This window comes from Denticeps clupeoides, chromosome 2 (genome assembly GCF_900700375.1).
Source record: "Denticeps clupeoides chromosome 2, fDenClu1.1, whole genome shotgun sequence".
Lineage (NCBI taxonomy): Eukaryota > Metazoa > Chordata > Actinopteri > Clupeiformes > Denticipitidae > Denticeps > Denticeps clupeoides.
The window spans coordinates 119918-138064 of NC_041708.1; the positions used below are offsets into that span (position 1 = coordinate 119918).

At 50.2% G+C, this 18147-nt stretch overlaps 3 protein-coding genes across 5 annotated transcripts; 1 reads left to right on the top strand and 2 right to left on the bottom strand.

Moving 5' to 3' along the window:
* The first annotated feature begins 1777 nt into the window (after positions 1-1777).
* timm23a (translocase of inner mitochondrial membrane 23 homolog a (yeast)) lies at positions 1778-3772 on the top strand. The gene is made up of 7 exons (XM_028970587.1): positions 1778-2019; positions 2113-2171; positions 2379-2472; positions 2546-2630; positions 2699-2757; positions 2828-2938; positions 3298-3772. The coding sequence occupies exons 1-7, from the start codon at positions 1914-1916 to the stop codon at positions 3408-3410; spliced, it is 627 nt and encodes a 208-aa protein (XP_028826420.1). The 5' UTR covers positions 1778-1913; the 3' UTR covers positions 3411-3772.
* Positions 3773-4067: 295 nt separating this feature from the next.
* Positions 4068-6993, bottom strand: LOC114784836 (elastase-1). Its single transcript, XM_028970586.1, has 6 exons — positions 6414-6993; positions 6226-6335; positions 6054-6148; positions 5695-5975; positions 5237-5400; positions 4068-4452 (listed from the first exon to the last, which is right to left on the bottom strand). The coding sequence occupies exons 1-6, from the start codon at positions 6535-6537 to the stop codon at positions 4273-4275; spliced, it is 954 nt and encodes a 317-aa protein (XP_028826419.1). The 5' UTR covers positions 6538-6993; the 3' UTR covers positions 4068-4272.
* A 1667-nt stretch (positions 6994-8660) lies between these two features.
* LOC114784874 (G protein-regulated inducer of neurite outgrowth 2) lies at positions 8661-13066 on the bottom strand. 3 transcript variants are annotated; one of them, XM_028970685.1, is made up of 3 exons: positions 12322-12458; positions 12017-12144; positions 8661-11154 (listed from the first exon to the last, which is right to left on the bottom strand). In XM_028970685.1, the coding sequence occupies exons 2-3, from the start codon at positions 12027-12029 to the stop codon at positions 9866-9868; spliced, it is 1302 nt and encodes a 433-aa protein (XP_028826518.1). In that variant the 5' UTR covers positions 12030-12144; positions 12322-12458; the 3' UTR covers positions 8661-9865. The 3 variants fall into 3 exon arrangements, with proteins under 3 accessions (XP_028826518.1, XP_028826517.1, XP_028826515.1); XM_028970684.1 differs by having other exon boundaries at positions 8661-11157; XM_028970682.1 differs by lacking the exon at positions 12017-12144 and having other exon boundaries at positions 8661-11157; positions 12322-13066.
* Between the last annotated feature and the right edge of the window lie 5081 nt (positions 13067-18147).

An 18147-nucleotide genomic window follows, 5' to 3' on the forward strand; every position in this document is an offset into this window, starting at 1 on the left:
AACCAGAAGACCCAGGTTCAAACCCCACTTACTACCATAGTGTCCCTGAGCAGGACACTTAACCCTGCGTGTCCCCAAGGTGGGACTGTCCCTGTAACTACTGACTAAGTCGCTCTGGATAAGGACGTCTGGTAAATGCCATAAATGTAAATGTAAAAACATGCAACGTGAAAGTGATTGTGATACACAGCACATGGTGTCACTGTGAAACGTGTCCTACATTACATTTACATTTACGGCATTTGGCAGACGCCCTTATCCAGAGCGACTTACAACGTGCTTTCAAGTTACCATCGATGAAGAGATCAATTCCGGTTCACTAGGACCCCAACTATGAATACATAGTTGGGGTCCTCTGTCCTCTGTCCTCTGTATTTAACAGTCACCCTTGGTGAGTAGTGGCCACCATGACAGGCGCACAGGGAGCGGTGTGTGGAGACGGGACCTTGGCGAACCGGGACTTTAACCCAGAACCTTCCGGTTACGGGGCCGCTTCCTTAAACGCTAGGCCCCTTGTGTCTTTCATTTGGGAAAGGGGTTAGAATGCATGAGCACAGAGTCCGTGAAAGAGCCACGCCCCTGGCGCAGTCAGACGAAGGAAGCATGCTGGCCGGGCCGGGGGGTTCGAGAAGACCAGTGACTTCATCTGGCTGCGCCATCACTGGGCGGAGGGCCGGAGTACACTTCCCTCCTCTCAGCACCAGCGTTACGCGGCCAAATAATGCCGGTATTAAAAACCAGTTTGGCTTCCCTGGACCCCTTCTTCCCAAGCTTCTCCATGGCAACGGCCCCTCCGGTCCCCCTCTCTGCGCCCGGCGACGGCGCCTTTCCAGAAATCTCATTAAGGGCCCGAGGCGAGAGCAGCGGGCGGATGAATAAGAGGAGGGAGGGCGCCGGTGATGACAACACAGTGTCCGCGTTGTTCGGCCTCCACCCTCGCCGCTCCTCGCCGTGCCCGGGGGAGGCCGTCCGCGCTGAATGCACTTTTTGTTGAGGAACACTGGGCCATTTCTGCTCCCACAGAAAAGCCGCCGTAATTTACTGTGCGTGCCAACAAGCGTGATCTCACCAGAATACCAACAATGACAAACTTTACTGCTTTTTAAACCACATTATCATTCACGACCAGACTCCCCAGGCACTAAAGGCTGGAGTTTGGGGACATTTACAGAGTCACCTCCTCTGCTCAGCGCAGCTTCACTTCCATCTAGTGGACAGCCGACGGTCCACACACTCCAGATTCTGCCTCATGATGGATATTAGCTGTGGAGTTACAAATCTTCTACAACTTTGGCTCATTTTGGTCTCAGAAATAAATGTTAAAAATCCAACATGTTTTTTTATTTATTTACTATGGGCTTTCCAGATACATATACTGATATTACTGTGGGGGGGGGGGGTCTTATTCACCTGCTAATGCATATTTAGGGTTAGCATAACATTAATTAGTATCAAATTAATATGAGAGGAAATTAGGCCAGTTGTGAAGTGTGAGCAGTTTGGAACGTACTTCGCTTGGTTTTACGGTGCAGTAAATATCTCGATGTATGATATATTCTATTAACCCAACGCAAAATTGAAGTAGACCTAAAGGTCCAGCAAATTCAGCATATTAAAAAGCATATGATAAAAACCATACATTCAGCATATTAAAAAGCATACATGAGAAGATTTTCCTGTTTTATGTTTAAACATTTTTTTAATGTCTTATATGCATGACAGTTTACGAAGTCCGCGGTGCGGTTGCATCTGTGTTGCGTCACCGCGCCGCTTTACGGCAACGTGACGTCACCGCCGTCGCGCTTTACGGCAGAACGTGTTGGAGGTCAGCGGAGAGCCGTGCTCGCCTCCTCCTCGCCGCCGTGAAAAGACCGTAGACCGACGGCAGAGGCGTTCCGCAGCGGCCCAGCGCCATGGACAACAGCGCGGCGGGCCCGGGCGCCTTTAAAGGCGGCCTGGGAAGCCTGTTCGGCGGCGGAGCGGCCGAGTATTCCAACAGCGAGCTTTCCGGCGTGCCGTGTGAGTCGTCGTTTCTCTTCCTGAATCTCACGAATTAATTAGTCAGGTCCGGTTAATCAGTCGGTGTTTGAATGGTCAATGCTTCCTCTGCAGTGACCGGGATGAGCCCCCTGTCCCCCTACCTGAACGTGGACCCGCGGTACCTGGTGCAGGTAACGTGACGTGACGTCACCGGGGAGGGCGGGGTCTGGGACAAGGTGTCCCGACGTGTCTTTAATTTTCTGTATGATTGTAGATTTCTAACATGTAAGATACTACGAGAGAGTGAATAAAGTGATGATAATATAGTCCTGGTGAACCAGAACTGGTCACTTCGCCCTGCCGTAAACGATCGTGACCGTCCGGCGTGTGTTTTTCAGGATGCGGACGAGTTCATCCTCCCGACCGGCGCCAACAAGACTCGGGGTCGCTTCGAGCTGGCCTTCTTCACCATCGGCGGGTGCTGCATGACCGGTACGGCCCCGCCCGGCCCCGCCGCTTCTTTCTCTGTCTGCCCGCTGCTTCATGTGACCTCTGCCCTCCGCAGGCGCCGCTTTCGGGACGCTGAACGGGCTCCGCATGGGTCTGAAGGAGACCAGGGACATGGCCTGGTCGAAGCCGCGGAACGTGCAGTGAGTATCCGGCGTGCGGCGTGGCCTTCCGAAGCCCGTTTTTTACCTCCCCCCTCCGTCCCCTGCAGGATCTTGAACATGGTGACGCGTCAGGGGGCTTCGTGGGCGAACACGCTCGGCTCGCTGGGTAAGTTGCCGCCGTGCGTGTGCCGTCGCTCCGCTCCCCTGCATTTTAAACCGGTGTCCCGTCTCCGCAGCGTTGCTGTACAGCGTGTTTGGAGTGGCGATTGAAAAGGCCCGCGGCGCCGAGGACGACGTTAATACGGTAGCCGCTGGGACGCTCACGGGGATGCTGTACAAATCTCCAGGTGGGAGCGTCTCTGCGTCTGAGACTTTGTTCGAAACAGTTTAAGAAACACTTAAAAACCAACTTGTTTAAAAAGTATTTCAATCGAGTCGTAACACACACATACACACACACTCACAAAATAAAAATATTCGTCCAGCACTTAACAATCCCCTAGAATGTTCTATTCCTGACAAGTTGGGCCTCATCAGGCCTCTTAGTTTTGTAACTCACAATCTATAGAAACCGAACCAGAATTGCTGGTGTCGTCCTCAAAGTTTCTTTGGATAAAAGCGCCTGCCGAGGAAAGTAAAGTAAAAAGTAAAGTTCGGAGACGCCGGTATTGACCTTTTTTTTTTGTTTTGTTTTTTTGTGTGTCAGGTGGCCTGAAAGGCGTGGCACGAGGAGGTCTTGCTGGTCTGGCCTTGTCTGCCCTTTATGCCCTCTACAACAACTGGGATCACCTGAAAGGCTCCGCCCCCACCCGATACTGATCACCGGCCAAACTCATTTACCCGTCGTCATGGAAACAGGATAAATTACCCGCCTCGCTCCCCTCGTTTCGCTTCCCGTTTCTTCGTCGCCACAGCAGGGACGGGTCGGGCTGAGCCATCTGGGACCAGCCTGTCTGTATTTAAAATGGGTTTTTTAAACGTTGTGGTGACGTTTGGTCCGGCTTCTGCGTGTCTGGCGCACAGAAGGACGTACGGAGGTACAACCGAAAAATGTCAGCACCCAATGACATTAGTTAAATAAAGAGATATTTATGTTGCTTTCATAACCGACGGGTGTCCTGTAAATATTAACCGAAGTTGCTTTGTCGTTCATACGCTTCAATAAAACGTGACGTTTGAAATCGTGAGTCTGTGTTTATAACCCGTCACACTTCGGTTTATGAACACGCATGAATTCTTTGGACTGTGTTCATAATTAAGCGTCGCATGAATATATATCGTGATTTTATTCATTTGAATTACTTTCGCCTCCTGTCAGTCTGACCGGTCGAAGAAAGTGACCGATCTGTCCCGGCTGGATGTCCCAGCGGGGACTGCGGAGGGGCTTATTGAGGAAGTTGGGAGATGTTCAGGTTGGTTTTGAGCTGCCGGGTGTCCGGTTTGCTGGTTGTATGTGAATGAGACTCGACGCTGCAGTGGTGAGGAACGGCGTTTTATTAAGCAGGCCGCGCCTCATCCGGCGACTCCCTTCCTCGTTTAAAGTTCCAGACGCTCGGTAGTTTGCCAGAAAGACAGAAGAGCATGATGGTGACGGTTGTACAGGTTTATATGCGCGGAAAAGCAAGGCGAGCTGGTGCCAGTCGCCAGGGCGTGGCCTGAAGGACGCTCCCGTCGGCCAGGGTCAGTGCAGGAAGAAATCCCTGATCCTCGTGGCCTCGATCCAGGGGATGTAGGCGGCGGTGCGGGTGAACACGCTGGGCTTGTTCTCCACCGTGCAGCCGATGGGGCCGAAGCTGACCACGCCGTGCACCTCCCAGCTGTCCTGGTCCACCTGGCACAGGAGCGGACCTCCGGAGTCGCCCTGCGGGGTCGGAAAAGACACTCAGCACCCCGGGAATTCCCAGTGACCCGGAGAAGAGGAAAGACTGTGGCCCTTTTTGGCCAAAATTCTTTTTTGAGAAATACAAGTGATTGTCATTGTGAAGCACAGCACACGGTGTCACAGTGAAACGTGTCCTCTGTATTTAACCGTCACCCTTGGTGAGCAGTGGGGCAGTGTGTGGGGACGGTGCCTCGGTGGCACCTCGGCGGGTCGGGATTCGAACCGGCAACCTTCTGATTACGGGGCTGGTGTGGATTAGCAGGCCATGAGTGTTTTAGACAAATGTTCGGTTTGGTGGTATTGGGCTGCGGTGGCAGTAGAGCCTTCAGATGGAGGTTATTGTTCGGTTAAGTCTGTCAGTAGAACAACACTAGCCTAGCGGGTAACACGCCCGCCTATGAACCCAGGTTCGACCCCCATTTCCTACCATCGTATCCCCGGGTGTCTCCGGGCGGACTGTCCCTCTCACTACTGGCACGTGCTGTACATCTAAACACAGTCCCTGATTTGGCACGTATTTAAGGACCTGTATTAGACTAGTGGGTAAAACACTCACCTATTAACCAGGAGACCCAGGTTCAAACCCCACTTACTACCATTGTGTCCCTGAGCAGGACACTTAACCCTGAGTGTCTCCAGGGGGGGACTGTCCCTGTCACTACTGACTATAAGTCGCTCTGGCTGCTGTAAATGTAAAATGTAAGTGTGTCTACTCGGAGCCCGTGGTGCCACGCCTTGTGTATCTTGATGTGGCAGCAGCTACCTGGCAGGCCGCAGGAGGTCCCTCCGTGTCTCTGAACCCGGCACAGATCATGGAGTCCCGCACTCGGTCACCCCAGAACTTCTTCTGGCGGCACGTCTTGAAGTCGATGATGGGCAGGCGGGCCTGGTTGAGGGTCTCGGCCAGAGAAACGTTCTCCTTGCCACCTGAGAAAGCAGGGAACTGGTGGTAAGTTGGGAGAATGGTCGTCTTGTCTTGTGTGTCCTGTTTTGTGTGTGTACACGTATATATTTTATTTTATGATTGCGCTACGGGGGGGGGGTCTGTGTGAAACAGCATTTTAATTCACGGTGTACTGGCAATAAAGCAAAACGAACAGGCTCAACCCCCACGCAAGCCCAGGTTCAAACCCCACTTACTACCATCGTGTCCCTGAGCAGGACTCTTAACCCTGAGTGTCTCCAGGGGGGGACTGTCCCTGTCGCTCTACAGCGCCGTACCTCTAGTATCGCCCCAGCCGGTCACCCAGCAGTAGTGTCCCGGCCTGAGGTTGAGCTGCTTGCGCGGCAGGCAGGCGTAGCGGATGAAGTTGCTCGGCTGGATGTCCGTGGCCGCCTTGACCAGGGCGATGTCGTAGTCCAGCTCGCTGTGGGCCGGGTAGCGGAAGTGCTCGTGCCGGTAGATGCGCTTCACGGGGTACATGCGCTCCGCCATCTCCGAGCGCTTCAGCTTGTGCTTGCCCAGCACGATGCGCCAGCTGCCGGCGTCCTCGGCCTTGCCTCTGCGCAACAAGCCAATAAGAAAGATGTAGAGCAAGACCTGGATCTGGAGAGAGGTGGGCTTTCATGGTGCTGCTTACTTCTGGAAGCAATGGGCAGCCGTCAGGACCCAGTTCTTGTGGATCAGAGTCCCCCCACAAACATGGATGTAGTGTTTACTCCCCCGAGGACGAACCTGGCAGCGGAAACGCACTCACACTTTCCGAACTTGCCAAGGAACCCGGGTCCGAATACGACCCCCCCCCTACTTACCTGCAGCGAGACCTGCCACGGCCAGGAATGCGGCCTGGCCTCGTTCCCCGACACGATTCGCTCGACCGTGTTGGGCTTGAAGTGGGACAGCCCACAGTCCTTGGGCCAGTCTGGCAAAGGAAACGGGCGTTAATGTCGTACGAGGGACGCGTTGGTCTCGGCGGTGAGATCTGGCGGGGGACGCTCACCCAGCTGGAGGACCTTGTGCTGCTGGTGGCTGACGGGGGCGAAGGGGCTGGAGGCAGCAGGCAGCAGCAGAGCTGGGGCCACCAGCAGCGCCAGCGGCAACATCACAGGGCGCCAGGCCTTCATGATCCTCGGTAACAGCGCTGCCTCCCGCGGCCCCGGTATTTATAGCTCGCACAAAGGGGTCCAACAAAGCCCCCCGGGCCCTGGATTGTTCTGGTGGAGGTGCTAGCAGGCTCCCAGGGCACTCTGGGAGTCCCATCAGCACTTTCAGCCGGGTGCAGCCTCGCCGCAATGCAAAACAACCCACAATGCATCGCTGCCTTCTGCTGTCGCGGTCACGCCACCTCCTCGGTGTGTCGGGTCGCGGGGGCTGGTGGCCACCTGGTGACCTTTCTGCAGCACTGCCTACACTTCTCTCAACGTGGACAGGATGTCAATAGAATTTCGAAACGGAAATCGCGTATATTCGTAAACCTTGAGTCTGCGGCACTCTCTATGATCTCACTCTCTATAACACACTCGCCTATGATCCAGAAGACCCAGGTTCAAACCCCACTTACTACCATTGTGTCCCTGAGCAGGACACTTAACCCTGAGTGTCTCCAGGGGGGGGGACTGTCCCTGTAACTACTGACTGTAAGTCGCTTTGGATACGGGCGTCTGGTAAATACTGTAAATGTAAAAAAAAAAAAAAAAAACCTTCAGTGTAAGTGTCTGATTTTGCCTGACAAACGTACACACACGTGTGTACACACACACACACACACACACACCTGTTATTCAACCATGGACAGAAAAGCTGTCAAAAGGAGTCCTTCGATGTCCTGCGCAGGCAGGAATGTGCCTGATCATCTGAATTCTGCGGTGAAAAGCCGTGGAAATGTCCAGGTGCTCCATGCGTGCGGCGGTTCACCAGGTTTTTTTTGACTCCGGGCGGCCCAACAAACCACCTCATTCATGTCTTTTTTTTGTTGTTGTTTTCCGGCAGTGTTGGGCCCGGTGAGCGTGACCGTTTACCCCGCGGGTGTAGAAAAGGCAGCGTTTAATATAGCGATCGACGTTTACTTCGCTGTTCAGCACACCAAGGCATACCCGTCAAGTTTTGGATTTGAAAATAAGGTAAAGTTTCCAGCGCCCGCCACGAGCAGCCCCACCACCCCAACAGTGGTGTTCTAGCGGTTAAGGAAGCGGCCCCGTAATCAGAAGGTTGCCGGTTCGAATCCCGATCCGCCAAGGTACCACTGAGCAGATCACCGTCCCCACACACTGCTCCCCGGGCGCCTGTCATGGTGCCCACTGTTCACTCAGGGTGATGGTTAAATACAGAGGACAAATGTCACTGTGTCACCGTGTGCTGCGCTGCTGTGTATCACATGGGTGGTAGTAGCCTAGTGGGTAACACACTCGCCTGTGAACCAGGAGACCCAGGTTCAAATCCCACTTACTACCATTGTGTCCCTGAGCAGGACACTTAACCCTGAGTTGCTCCAGGGGGGACTGTCTCTGTAACTGCTGATTGTAAGTCGCTCTGGATAAGGGCGTCTGGTAAATGCTGGAAATGTAAATGTATATGTGACATTCACTTCACTTTAACCAAGCTTTACATTTTAAGATAGGTGACAGGAAAGTAAAATCACCACTTGTCAACCACTTATAAACTACAATTGGCTGTTTGCACAGCTGCACCACTTCCTGAACTTCATTATGGGACAAAGTGATTAATCTTGTGCTGGCGGACGCCATTCCTTCCCCCGTGTGCGACGCTAAAATCGCATTTACAAATCTTACAGGACACGTGACTGTCCCCCACCCTGCTCTTCTTCAGAAAAATACATTCGGTGTCCCGTTGATCGCGGTATTGACACGAGGATTTAGTCCTGTCCTGGCGTCCATCATCTGTCTGTTTTTTTCCCCGCGTCGTCACTCATCAACTCAGTGGTGGCCTAGCGGTTAAGGAAGCGACCTCGTAATCAGAAGGTTGCCGGTTCGAATCCCGAGCCGCCAAGGTGCCACTGAGGTGCCACTGAGCAAAGCACCGTCCCCACACACTGCTCCCCGGGCGCTGGTCATGGCTGCCCACTGCTCACTCAGGGTGATGGGTTAAATGCAGAGGACAAATTTCACTGTGTGCACCGTGTGCTGTGCTGCTGTGTATCACATGTGACAATCACTTCACTTTAAAACTCGCCACCTGACCTCACACGCTAGTCTCGCGAGATCTGCCACCTACAGGTGGCACTTATCGCGAGATTTGAGACACCGCTCAGATTTTTTTTGCGGTGGGACGTTTTTTTTTTTTTTTTTAAATAACGCAGATTAAAATACGGGAGATTTTAATACGGGAGGACGGCGGGAAAGAGGGGTAAATTACGGGACTTTCCCGGTCAAAACGGGATACTTGACAGGTATTCACTGAGGCCTTTATTACTTCAAATACGGTCACAATGTCGATGGTTCGGTGCAGGTTCATTGTTGCTTTGGCAAAGTGTCACAGAACAGTGCACGGTCGCCAGACAGACCCGTTGTCTCCGAGCACCCTAAACAGGAGTCGTGTCCGGAGAGCCTGAAAGCAGAACTGGATTTCACTGGAGCTCATTTACATTTACAGCATTTATCAGACGCCCTTATCCAGAGCGACTTACAATCAGTAGTTACAATTTAGGGTTAAGTGTCTTGCTCAATGGTAGTAAGTGGGATTCGAACCCGGGTCTTCTGGTTCACAGGCGAGTGTGTTACCCACTAGGCTACTACCACCCAGCTCCAAGCCGCTCTGGTTTTGGCACGTCTGCCGGAGCCTTACCGGCTCAGCAGCGGGTGCTTTTCACGAAATGCATTAGCAAGCAGCACGACAGTCTCCAGAGGGCCTAACCGCCTTCTTCAGCACGCATTCAAATGCAGCTGACAGGAGCAGCGTCCATTAAGGAAGGAGAAAGTCCAATCTTGCAAAGGCATCGGTCAATCGATATATTTCTGTCGCCGGACCCAGACCCGACCCACTGAAGCAACCCGTCGTCATCATCATCATCATTAGTCTTGCTAACATGAAGGTGGCAACATTGATTTCCTGCCCGCTGGTGCCGGTGCTCGGCGGGTCCGCGTTTACGTCACGGACCACGCCCACCACACAGAAGTCCCCGCCCCCAATCATTACATTGGGACCTCCACCGCCGCCACTTTTCCACCCGCCGCTTTTGTCCCTGTTGTCTTTCTTCAGTACTTTTAGATGATTGACTATTTGGTGGGTTTTTCACGTGAAACCTGCAACTTTAATTTCTTACATTTTCTTCCGGTGCACTTTGTAATTTACGTTGAATTTCTGTGGACGTGAATAGCTTTAACTTCTTCAAAGTTTAGGGCCCTTTTTTTCTTTGGGACAGTGTGGACAGCAGGGGACAACGGGGTACGTGTTGTGTGGTGTTATGTGGTGTGGGCGGGGCCTGTTTTTCTGCTGTCAGTCCACAGTTCTGACGGTGCAGCAGGCGGGGCCGCGGAAAGACTTCATAATTCCACCGTTCTTCTTCCTGTATCCGTTCTGTCGGGGCTTCTCTGCAGCAGTGGCTGTCTCCTTGATCTGCAGCTCCAGGTGTCTCTGGATGGCCACACCCAACTCCTCCGGGTCCATGGAGGCTCCATACACCTCCCAGGTCATCCCCTCCTCGTCCCACTTCACCTCCCGCACTGGAGACGTCCTTCCCATGTCTAGTCCTTCGCCCTCCTCGTCCTCGGGCCCAGCCTGCACGCCCACGTCTCTGAGCTCTCTGCGGGAGGTCATGGTGCTCGCGTCTTTTGCTGTCTTCCTGGAGCTGTGGGACGCTGGAAGTGGGCGTGGACCACTGTCCTCCCCGCCTCGGGAGGCACAGCAGTGTGCGAGACAGTGCCGATCTAGACCTGTCTCACTGACAGAGGAGACAAGTGGCGGGAAGCCAAGCACGGCTGCTCGGAACAGTGAACTTTGACCTTGATCGGTGCCACATGTTAGCTCTGGGAGCAGCAGTGCATTGTGGGAAGTGGCAGAGGTGACCATGCTCAGTGGAGGTCGAGGGCCCGAGCAACCTGTCCTACATCCTCGGCACCACGGCTCCATCAGGCCGGGGGCGTGGCTCTCGCTGCCCACCACTGTTCCTGTCTGGCTGTTCGTCATGCCGGGCGTGGCCTCGAGGTCGTGAGATCTGAAACTACAACCCAGCAGGCTACATCCACAGGACGTCCCCCTGCCCCCAAACTGGTCCATGTGCATGTCCCGATGGCAGCATGGTGGGTATGGAGGACACCCGTCCACTAAACAGCCCCTGTGGGGGACCATCTCCAGAGGTGGGGTTTGCCTAAAACAAGGACGGTCTTCACTGATGCTCCAGGGTCTCGTGGCTCCGTCTCTCCAGATGATCGTATCCGGTGTGGTGCTGCCACTGCAGACACTGCCGCGCCCCAGCTTCAGCGAAGGGGAACCGCATCCCAGGCCGACGCCGGCCCCTGACCCTGGCACCGCCACGCTGTGGGGTCTCTGGGGTCTGAGGGGGCACGATCCCGAACTGCTGGAGCTCTTCTGTAGCTTCCGATGAGCCCATGCCAGCTCCATGCGCTGAGGAGGGCCAGACGCCACGTCCATAGAGCTTTTGGAGAGGGAGAAGATGGGAAACTCCTGTTCATCCTCTTGCTCCTCCATTTTGGCCCTGCATGAGCCAATATGGCTGCCCTGTATGAGCAGCAGCGGTCTGAGGTGACAGTCCTCCTCCATGGTGCCTGCTGGAGAATATAAGAAATGGGTTTTCAGGTCCATATTGTTATAAACACCGCATAAACGTCAAACTGAACAATTTGCATATACCAACTCATCATATAGATGGCGGAGGCTATTTTGAGGAATTTAATGCTGTGTGTGGTCTCCTCTCTCCACCTTCAGGTTTGTTCTGCACACTACTGTTATCATAATCAGCTTCATGAGTGAAGTGCTCAACATGGGAACTCCTTCAGGAAAGTTTTCTCCATTGAAGCCGACCGCAAACATTCGGAGAAGAAGCAACGGTTTGAGAAAATGAGTAGGTGGAGCGTGGCCGCTCATCGTGGGAGCAGCTCAGATGTTCCTCCACCAGGTCTGGACTGGTACAATCAGATTAAATGGGAGTAAGCAGATCGGCCAGCCGGCCGGCCGGACAGGTGTCTCCTGGGATTAAAGACGTTACCGGATTTGCCGTCAGATGACGCGTTACACACATGCAGCCTGCAGCCATTGTTCTCTGATTATGCAACTGCCTCCTTCCTCTTGTGTTCTGTTTTATTCACTCGTAGAACCTTATCATCAGACCGTGGGGACGGAAGCTGGTCCAGTGGACCGCTGTCTCCCAGCAGTGATTAGAGCGGTGGACTTCAGGTTACCGTGGAGGGGATAAAGCGCTTAACGGACCCCTGATGATCTACGCCAGGACACACATGGAAGCCCCAGCCAGTAGGTGGTTCTGATTCGTCCTCCAGCAGAGCCTTATACTGGGAATACCCACGTTCTAATTATTACCTCAATTAATTCAACGTTTCCTATACGGCCCTGACCATGTGACCACGTCACATCACCACTCTTCGAAATGTTCTCGCGTTGTGCTGCGCTTACGTTCTCCATTCATGGGGACGGTGTCCCTGGACAGCTGACAGCAGGGTTCTCTCGGGGTTCTCTGGTGATGGGATGATAATTACTGAAGAAGGTTTTAATCCTGACGGGTCATCACCATCAATTCACAGCTAAAAATAACACACACACAGACACACCTGTGTCATCGGTGGGGTGGGGTGGGGCGCTCACACACATAAACACACGTGCGCGCTCACACACACACACACACACACACACACACACACACTGCGTATAATCTAATATAACATTCATTCACGTTCTTTCTCTCTTTTCCTCGGTCTCACCTTCTTTCTGCTGGGTGGTTTCCACCCTCAGGTTCTCAGACTCCTCATGGTTCCCTGAATCCCCGGTTCTCTGCTCGGTCTCCTTCCCCTCGTCTCTCGCTGGCGGTGAGCAGGATGGAGGGATTACCTCGTCCTCGCTCATCTGATTAGCAAAGAGAGGCGCCGTCTCTCACCTCCCCACATCCCCGGAGGGCTGCTGTGTGTGTGTGTGTGTGGTGACTAAAGCAGGCAGAAAACGGTGACCAAGACAGCGGGTCCACTCTCTGATTCATCACTACAGTTCCGCATCGCTTCTATTCCGTTATTTCATATCAGATATCTCACATCTTCCTTTATTTTCCCGCTGCTCTGGCCGATCTTCCGATCTTCACCATTTTCTTTTATCTGATTCTCTCATCCCGGCGCCCTTTCTTTTACTCACTCTCCCACAATCACTTCTCCAGTTGCTATAGAAACCGCCTTGCGCCATGGGAACCCATTGAATTGTCATCATTTGACACACATATTTGTGTGTGTATGTCTATGACATGTACATTTGTTACCATGGGGACAATAAAACACAGATTATGAAAACAGGTGTCCGTGTCTCACCTGGACCTTAAAATGGACCAAACGTCTGCAGATTGTTTAAAATTGACTCCATGCTATGCAGTTGATCCATTTTCACTTTTCCATGCTTTGCTTGGAATCATGTGTATGCTGCGTGGTTCATATTGTGATCACAGCTTTAGTTTTAGTTAGTATAGTTTAGTTTAGGGTGTATATGCGTATATATATATATTTTTTTTTTTCTTTCTTTTAAGATTGCGCTATGGGGGGTCTGTGTGAAACATTATTTCAATACGCCCTTGGTGAGCAGTGGGCAGCCATGACAAGCGCCCGGGGAGCAGTGTGTGGGGACGGTGCTTTGCTCAGTGGCACCATAAGAGGAGTGGTGATGATGATGATGATGATGATGAAGGAGCTGCACCAACAACGAAACCAGAAATGTACCAACATCCCACACTGGCCAATGTGAAGATGTGAGACTTGCCCAAAATCTCTCAATTTCCACGCTTTTATCTTCATAACAGATACTAGATTCTAAGAGAACGACCAAAGCTGGCCAGACAAATAGTGAGAGACAATAAAAACATTTACTTTGGTCACATTCGGTCAGGAAATGATAGGAAGAGGCTGAGCAGGACTTCATGGAATCTTCTTTAGCAATCAGACTGATTGGTTTCAGTCAATATGTCTTTCTTCTTTCCCCCTCATCTTAAACCTGAAGAATCAAATAGTAAGAAACCAATTTAGTTCTTTAAACCATGTGGGCGGAGCCATCAGGACTCATAGATAATTATTTAAGCAAACGGAGTGAAACATGCATAAAAACTATTAAAGATTAACATGAATCCAGACTTCGAGAGGGACGAGCATGTTTCCATCCCAATACATATAGTACACATGTTGGACGTGAATGTGCTGATTATGGCCCTGTGCAATGGTTGGAACCCGGAGTGGACCATGAAATTTGTCATGGAAGAGATTGAGTATTTTTATTTGCAATATTTTTTAGAAGAAACATACCCCACGCAATGTGATGGCGTGCGGGAATTTGCCTGCTTGGACATCTCGCTGTTGTTCATGTCCGAGATACCTTTGACATGGAAGAAGATGCTAGAGGCGAATTGGGATGACTGGTTACAGACACTGGGACGCGACAGGTTCCTGTACATCACTGGGAGGGGTCCACCGTCACAGAAGTTCATCAACATGCTGAAAATCCTTGGGTGTCCTCACTTCCAGGAATATGTCTAGAGCATGAAGATTTTACCAATAATATTCAACAGACCAGAAGAACTCGTCTTTTTCAAGAAAACCAGATGTTACACTTCCTGTTGTTAATAACGATAGATGAAACACAGGCGGTGAAATGTACACTTTTTTTTATCTCATTTAATTAAATATCTAATGATCAGCCATCAACTTTTTGTTTCTGATTCCTCTATTGCATGACCTTTATTCACTCTTCAGGTCTATGACCAAACAAGAAAAATGAAGCAAATTCGAAAACTAACACGTAAAAACTTCTTTACGTTGAATACGATACTGAAATGCAAGGAATTAACGGTAATTATTAGGACGTTCGTTGGTGACGTAAGCGGAAGTCGCGCTGTTCCCTTTTCCGCTGCGACTGGCCACTACTTGTGGTTCATTATTCATATATTTCGGTATCCTGCGTGAACCTTGCGGTTTCTCACTCGGTCCGCCGCTTTACCACGACACTGACCCGAGGACCAAGCCTTCCGGCCGTTCATTGGTCAACGCAGGAGCTGATCAAACGCTTCCGCCCTTCTCATTGGACTGCTTGCGTGTCTCTCAAAGTTCCACGTGGGCGGGGCTTCCGGCCTCCACTGACCTTCTGACCGATGGAGTTTAGCCTCCAGCAGAAGTGGGACAAAGTCATTGCTTTTCAAGTCACAAGTAAGTCTCAAGTCTTTGCCTTTGAGTCCCAAGTCAAGTGCCAAGTCAAGACAGGCAAGTGTCGAGTCAAGTCCAAAGTCATGAATGATAAGTCTCAAGTCAAGTCCTAAGTCCTGCAGTTTGAGTTTCGAGTCCTTTCAAGTCTTTTCAACCGCAGAATAATAATATATTTTCACCGATCGTGTATGCTTTTAAAATCTATTGTTTTATTAAAACAAGTGCAATTGAAACTGCAGAAATAAATAGTGCTGACGTTGCACTATTAACTTCATTTTTAACATTTTACTCATATTTTTTAAGAATATTCTTCATTTTAAACCACTGCTTTACAGAATAAACGCATCTGAAAAAAACAAGTGCAACTGTAACTAGAAACAAAAATCCACAGGGGAAATTTTGATGGGTCTGTCCGGGGCATTGGTCACAGGCGCGGGCAATGTTATTTGTAAAATGGGGCTTCTTTACTGTGGTACTGCAGTATCACTTCAAAGAAGTTTTATTTTACAAATCCGTTGTTTCTTTACGTTTGACGGTCTTCGCGTGGCGGTCTGTAACGTTCTTTAATGTTCTTTTTTGCCATTCTCAGCACAATAATAAATGGTCTGTCTTCCTGACAGACCCAATAAATAAATAAATAAACTTTTTTCGCGCATTTACACTTTTTTGTTTTCCCAAATTTGTGCATGATCCGTAAGTCAGACTGCGATGAACCATACGTCAAATCGTCGGCCTTGGCGAGATCTACGAGACGACATCAATATCTTCTTTGTATGTCAAACCGTCTGGACGCAAACTCCAAAAAGTCCAATTTTGGGCTAGAATAATAAACGCGTTCCGAAAACGCTTTTTGGCTAATTGCGCGCGGACCGTAAATCCGGCCGAGCCGAGCCATACGTCAAACCGTGCGTAACGACAAGCCGCACGATTTGATGTGAGAGTCGTGTGTGTGCTGTGAAGCGTTTCATCGCAAATTCTTGGAAACCAGATTTTTTCGAACTTTTAATGTTTTGGACGTGATTTGTGGCCCTCCTGTAATCCCCAAAGAAGCAACCAATATGTCATTGTGTGTGGAGAGGTCAGGCCTTCGGCCTGACCTCTCCGTTTTTTTTGTGCGTCTCACGACCTTAGCGTGGCAGCCACAAATGCGAGACATGGCCTTTTTGGCCTCCTTCCCTATTTCCCATGTTTTCCTGACCACTGTTGGCGGTAGCAACACATCCAATATGTCAGATCGTGTGTCTGTGACCAGCTTTTACGGCTGGTCACAGGGAGCTGAAAACCTCTTCCTCTGCGCAACAGTAAACCGCACTTTTTACGCTTTGAAGCCGATTTGTGGGCGGGCCGTGCGACCTACCAAAACAAAAAATATATCGTCGTGTGCGGAGTGGTCAGGCCTTCGGCCTGACCACTCCGTTGTTTCTTTACAATTGACGGTCTTCGCGTGGCGGTCTTTAACGTGAGACATGTTCTTTTTTGCCATTCATAGCACAATAATAAATGGTCTGTCTTCCTGACAGACCCAATTATTTGAACAAAAAAGTGCTAACGTTGTATTTCCTTGACATATTGTATTTCAATTAGTTCCACAGCAGTTTGTCCTGTAACAAATAAATGAACGTGGAAAATATGATGTACTTGTGTTTACCAACTGTTTATTCAGTTAAATAGCTGCATCCATGTTACCACGTCCCGTTTGATGTGGTAATTTCACACGGTTCGAAGACTCATTCTCGCCCCCTACAGTGCAATTCGGCTAGGTATACATCCGCGCTAAAATATCAAGGTGAAAGACATCATGGTGTAGCGGTTCTTCTTCTGCGTTGTGTAACTTTTAGATTTCGTTTCTTGAACCACAAATGATGAGCTGACACCCAAGAGATTTTCTGTGCAAAGTGTATTCATGTTAACGCAGCACGTTTATATCGCCCGACAAGAGTCTCACGTTAACGCAGCACGTTTTTATCGCCCGACAAGAGTCTCACGTTAACGCAGCACGTTTTTATCGCCCGATAAGAGTCTCACGTTAACGCAGCACGTTTTTAATCGCTCCGACAAGAGTCTCACGTTAACGCAGCACGTTTTTATCGCCCGACAAGAGTCTCACGTTAACGCAGCACGTTTTATTATCCGCCCGATAAGAGTCTCACGTTAACGCAGCACGTTTTTATCGCCCGACAAGAGTCTCACGTTAACGCAGCACGTTTTTATCGCCCGACAAGAGTCTCACGTTAACGCAGCACGTTTTTATCGCCCGATAAGAGTCTCACGTTAACGCAGCACGTTTTTATCACCCGATAAGAGTCTCACGTTAACGCAGCACGTTTTTATCGCCCGATAAGAGTCTCACACAGCACGTTAACGCCGATAACGGCCCACCACTAATATGTATGTATTGTATGTCTTTGTAGGTGGCTAAAATACACGTTGCTGCTGACCGCCGTCTACTGTGTGCGATACTGTACATTGACTAATGTTATGTATAAGTACCTCATCCTACCAGGTTTTAAAAAAATCACTTTAATAAGTGTACGAATTAAGGGAGTCAACTCACAGTGGACAGATGACCAGTTTGCGACGTTAACAGCGAGTTTACAGCCTCACTGATTTAACTACACAGCAAAGAAAGTTAGCAAATAAGCGTTAGCATTCACTCAGAACTTACCGTTCTTTGTGCAACTTCAAATGTCAAACGAAGTTGGAAGTTGTTGCATCTCCATCTGTAATCTTCGACCCGCATGTTTTGCATACTGCTATTCGTTTTTTGTTGACCACCTCGTAGTTTTTATATCCGAACGAAACTATCTTTGGTATCATTTTGTCTAACTGGCGCGTTATTTGAGAGTTCCACTGCATTGGTTGTCCTGTAATTTGATTGGATGGATGCTGTTGGCTCAAAACAACGTGGATCTAATTTGATTGGATGTCTTGCCGACAGCAAATACGCGCACAGACGCACATATACACAGACATTGAAAGATAAAGAGCGTTCGGTAATAACATACGTTTTAATATTTGGGTTTTCTGGGAAACAGCAAGTCTTGTCAAGTCAAAAGGCTCAAGTCCAAGTGAAGTCACGAGTCAATGATGTTAAAGTCCAAGTCGAGTTGCAAGTCTCTTTACATTTTGTCAAGTCGAGTCTAAAGTCATCAAATTAATGACTCGAGTCCAAGTCATGTAACTCGAGTCCACACCTCTGGCCTCCAGACGCGTAAAACTCATTTAACTGTTTACTTAGACATATGTTAAGTGAAGTGATTGTCACATGTGACACACAGCAGCACAGCACACGGTGCACACAGTGAAATTTGTCCTCTGCATTTAACCCATCACCCTAAGGGAGCAGTGGGCAGCCATGACAGG